At 34.7% G+C, this 5,405-nt stretch overlaps 1 protein-coding gene across 3 annotated transcripts in view; it reads right to left on the bottom strand.

The window, feature by feature from the left end:
* LOC106869179 (beta-arrestin-1) overlaps positions 1–5,405 on the bottom strand; it is a 275,729-nt gene that overhangs the window by 13,095 nt on the left and 257,229 nt on the right. For all 3 annotated transcript variants that reach the window (XM_052968277.1, XM_052968278.1, XM_052968276.1), the window contains exons 7-8: positions 2,983–3,118; positions 1,113–1,197 (exon numbers count right to left, since the gene is read on the bottom strand). In XM_052968277.1, coding sequence (XP_052824237.1) covers positions 1,113–1,197; positions 2,983–3,118 — 221 coding nt within the window. The remainder of the gene's footprint in view (positions 1–1,112; positions 1,198–2,982; positions 3,119–5,405) is intronic.

Raw genomic sequence — 5,405 nt, 5'->3', positions numbered from 1 at the left:
ATATATGTTAAATCTCTGAACGAGGTATATATATATATATTAGCTCATCAAGTATGAAATTTGTAGAAAAAAAATTGCTTATGTTTTATAAACACAAGGAATAGTTTTATTCATCAAAGTATGCACCCATATTGCCAATACACTATTGCCATTTCAGCGGTAGCTTGTCCAGCCTGGAACTGTAAAAGCCTGGCAATCTAGTCAATAAAATCTTGGAAGGCCTATTTTACAGCATCATCGGTTTTTTCCTATCAAAAAGTTATCCAAATTCTGGAAGAAGTGGTAGTCAGTGGGGGCAAGATCAGGTGGGTATGCTGTTTTTGAATATCAAGAATAGTAGAGAGTGTGTATATATATCAGCCAAAAGGGTCTAAGAGGCTTATTGGCTAGAGCTCTCTAAGACTTATTTCAGCATTGAAATAAGTTATAAGATAATTTAAGAATTCAATATTCTGTTTGTTTATTGGAATTAAATATTTGTTTCAAATTTTGATATAAGGTCAGCAATTTCAGGGAGTGGGTAAGTCAATTACATCAACCTTAGTAGTCAACTGGTACTTATTTTATCAACCCTGAAAGGATAAAAGGCAAAGTTGCTCTCGACTGAATTTGAATTCAGAATGTAAAATACTGCTAAGCATTTTGCCTATCGTGCTAACAATTCTGCCAGCTTGCTGCCTTTACTGGAATTAAATATTAACACTAATATATTAAGGATACCTTTTTTATTGATGCTAGAGTAAAAAAAAGGGAGGAGGGTGGAAATCAACATTAATGTGGTTTGGAATTAAAATAAAGAAAATGAGACAAAATGTAAATTCAAAATTCTATCATACACAACTTTAATCAGAATTAAAACTTATGATACTAACCTGCCTGAGACTGCCTCTGGTCCCATGACACAAACTTCCAGTTTTAAAGTGATTTAAATTTAACCTTCCATCAAAATTTTATTTTAATTTGTTTCAGACACCAACTTAACTATACCTAATTTATTTTACTAAATTCTTCATTATTTTCATAATTAATTGGAATGAAGACAATCTATCTCAACAGAAATATGGTAAAAAAAGGGTTAAATAATTGTTGGGAAACAGACAATGTGAACTCACCTGAGATTTTGATCTTTTTCACACTTTTGTTAGTATTATTGTCAACCAAAACATTAATACATAAGCTTTCGCCATGGTAGTATTTCTGCAAGTAGACAATAAGGAAGATAGTGAATTTGAAAAGTTTAAAATTATTATTGGTGGTGGTGAGGTAACTGAATGTGAAGAAAGCAAGAAAAATAAAAGAAACAAAATGAAAGGCAAGAAAAGAATTTTATGAGGAATCTCCCTTGTAAGAATGGCTGTGTGGTAAGAAACTTGCTTTGCAAACACATAGTTTTGGGTTCAGTCCCACTGCATGGCACCTTGGGTAAGTGTCTTTTACAACAGCTCTGGGCTAATCAAAGACTTGTGAGTGAATTTGGTAGATAGAAATTATGTGGGAATCCACTGTATATCATTTATCTTTTACTTATTTCAGTCATTAGACTGTGTCCATGAGGTCAATTGCAAAAGATCTCCATGTATCAGAAGGGGCAATCACAAATATTGTCTACAAAGACATCCAGTACAAGTCTTACATGATGAGGAGAAATCAATTAATGTCAGAAAAAATCAAATCAAATCATTTGATCAGATCTAAAAGGTTATTAAATAAAGTTAGAAACCCAGAAGAACATGACATAATTTGGTTTTTCTCAGATGAGAAAAACTTTGACCAGGATTACAAGAGTGACAGTAAAAAATGACAGATGGTTTATGTTCAAACCCTTCTGAAGTTCCAGCAGTCATGTACACAAAATTTTCTGCAACTGTCATGGGCTTTGGAGTTGTCAGTAAATGAAGGACATATGATGCCTCCTCACTTCTTTCTAGAAGGCCTTAAGAGTTAACTCTGCTGGCTACACTGAGGTCCGGGAAATAGTTGTCAAGCCTTGAAGAGATAGAGTATGTAATGAAAGGCTGTACATGTTTCAGCAGAACTCTGCACTATCACATAAGGCTGAAGCAACCCGAGAATGGATAGCTGACAATTTTCATAATCACATAACCCCTAACATTTGGCATCCAAATTCACCAGCTCTCAATCCACTGGACTTCTATGTGTGGAGTGTTGTTGAGAGAGAGGTTATGACAAACATCCCCACAACACCAGGGATTCTTTGAAAGCTGCCATAGTCAGATATAAACCAGGACCTTTTAATTCAGGCATGTAAACAATTCAGATCTCACATAGCAGGCTACATTGAATAAAATTATAAAGAAGATAATCTAGTTTATATGTACAAATCTTTTTAATAAAGTTATTATATGTATGTTTTTCTCAAAAAAATCCCCAAAACAAATTTGTCCTCAAATACCTTATGTACCTGTGTGTGTGTGAGTGTGTGTGCATGTGTCTGTGTGTGAGTATAAAAATATATATACATATGGCTTTGTATTTGCTCAGCATAGCCACAGCCTCTAGTTGAAACTGATAACAGAATAATAGAAAAATAATCTGATTTGCACTAAAAGACTAATGGTAGGCAGATAAATGAACATCTGGAAGGAATAAATGGATGTTATTAGCAGGAATGTAGTACAACCAAAATTCAAAGATTCAGTCTTCTGAAATACGACTGTGAAAATCTTAATATATTTATTAAAAACATTCCTAACAGGCTATGGCTACCTCTATTTATTTTAAGTAAATAATTTCTTTTTATTGGAAAAAAATATGTGACTGATGTGAATGCTTGTGTCATTCTTAAAATTTTTTCAGCTTGATAACATACATTTTATCAGTATTGAACTAGAATTATGACTTGGTTTCACCTACTTTTTATGTAATGAAGTGTAATTTTCTTTTATCAATTAAACAGCACTAAAAAACAGTATTGGATTACATAATTGTCAAGATAAATGTTCAAGAAATGGAAAATGTTACTTCTTTATCAAGAGAGGCTTCCAGCTTCATATTTCCTGGACTCATCATGAATTCTTTAGTATTTTCAGCGCTAGGTTGCGGTGCTGGTTCTTCAGGAGCATAAGTCAATTTTCGAATAGCAAGCCGCAATGAGTTTCTAATTATTAAAAATAGATTAAAAAGAAGGATAACGTTCAGTTTCAATAGTTATGTATATCTATTTACACATAACACACACACACATATATACATACATACACACACACATATATATATAAAATGAAAGAAAATGAATTTAACAACATTCTTTATTCAAAATCACTACAAATGTTTCAATGTATTCTCAACCTGTATACCCAATAACAGGAACATTTTCATTGTATAATGATATCAGGTAGTCAATAACTGTAGATGAGCTTTGCACAATATTCTACAAGATTTTTATCTGAGTCTCTTCCCAGCTCTCTCTCTCTCTCTCTATATATATATATGCATATGTGTGTGTGTGTACATATATGTATGTATATATCTAATATAATGTCAGTGTGTCACACTTTTTTCACCTTTACTCCTAGAGGTCGTAGCCCAACATATCATACCATTTTGGAATCACACTGACTCCATGAGTAAATTAAAAACATTCCAGACCGAATCCAGACCCACAATCCTGAAATTTTGGATTCCCAAGTTTTCATTACTGCGATTGTTTTGGGCGTTTTTTTTTTTAACGTGATTTTTTTTTGCGATGAATTGTTTTGTACGATGATAATTTTTATAACTTGGAAATAAATTTTGGGAATAATTGAAATTAATTACAAAATCCAGCGATTATTTTTGGTGATTTTTTTACTTGATTTTTTTCTGACGAATATGATCATCCTTGGGATATGACTCTGGAGGAAGCAATAGAAACAAATTCTCCAAAACAAGTCAGAAATCTGTTTGCAGATCTTCCAATTTGGGGGTCAGTAGCTTAAAAGCTATATACTAGCTTAAAGCCACCCGATAGGGGATCAGCCACAGGAATTGGACGCATTCTTGTCTGTATCCTGTCAGAACTTGTTTCTCCATGTTCACCAACTTACTTCATCTAGGCTTAGCAGTCCTTCCTGTCTGTTTTCACTGACTTGTTTTTGTTATTAACTTTGACCCTCCACAAAATCCCAAATTTTATTTAATTTGCTTTGCGGGAGCAACTGTTATGTGGAAAACGTATCTTGTGAAATGCTCGAAATATGAAGTAGAAAAACAGCCAACAATTGAAGGGTCGTTTTTCGTGTTGCTTGTCTTGTTTTCTGTTTGTTTCTTTTGTTGTTTGCAAAAAAGGTTCGTATTCTATGTTTTCATATTTTGTATTTCATGTTGTTTTCGTATTTTAGGTTTATTTTGTTGTTTATGTTATGTGCTCATATATGCATGTATATACAAATATATGTATGTACATATATATGTGTATGTATGCATATATATTTATATATTGTTTATATTATTATATGATTGAACACCACACATCCATTTCCAAGTAAGTTTTATATATATATATATATAGAGGTGCTAGAGAAGACCAGCTCATGTCAGCAAAACTGAGTGCTAGAAGTATTGTGTCCCACCCACATGTAACAATAAACTTTTCACACACCCTACCCCAAAAAACCAACTACATCTCTTCTAAATGCATCTTTTCATTCCTTACATTTCCTCTTCATACACTGCTTATCTCTCACCAAACACTGCAATCCGTACTCCCAACTTGCGCCTTCTTGGCAATACCTGGCTGTGTATATTATGACCTCCATACATTGAGGGCATGCCCTGGCAATTCCCACCATTTATCTCTCTCTTGTTTACCCTACCATCCCAACTATGCTCTGATCTCTGTTACTTGTGAGTATACTTTGGCACTTTACCACCATCTCTCTCTTGCTCTCTCTTGCACCTTTTCTGTTTTCCACTCTCTTTCTCTTTCCCTCTCTCTCTTCCTTCCCTTCTTCCTCTCTCTCTCTCACTCTGGCTTGATAACCATGTATCTCCTCTATAGCAAGACACCTGTTTCTGCCTCTCTGTTTCTCTGTCAAACTCTAACCTTTCATCATCTGACACGAAATTCTCCCCTCCAATGCCCCGCCCCCTCAAAATTTCCTTGTCTTGCAAGTTACTTGGTGATCCTGCTGGTGCTGGTGCCATGTAAAAAGCATCCAAGCCCACACTGTAAGGTAGTTGGCATTTGGAAGGGCACCCAACTGTAAAAACCATGCCAAAACTGACCTTGCCTGTGCTGGTGCCATGTAAAAAGCACTCAGTCCACTCTGTGGAGTGATTGGTGTTAGGAAGAGCATCTAGCTGTAAAAGCCCTACTAAAATAGACACAGTAGCCTGGGATAGTCATCTTCCTGGCTGGCTCCTGTCAAATCATCCAACCCATGCCTGCATGGAAGGCGGATGTT

This window comes from Octopus bimaculoides, chromosome 5 (genome assembly GCF_001194135.2).
Source record: "Octopus bimaculoides isolate UCB-OBI-ISO-001 chromosome 5, ASM119413v2, whole genome shotgun sequence".
In the NCBI taxonomy this organism is placed as follows: domain Eukaryota; kingdom Metazoa; phylum Mollusca; class Cephalopoda; order Octopoda; family Octopodidae; genus Octopus; species Octopus bimaculoides.
This window is presented reverse-complemented; position numbering and strand designations above follow the sequence as displayed.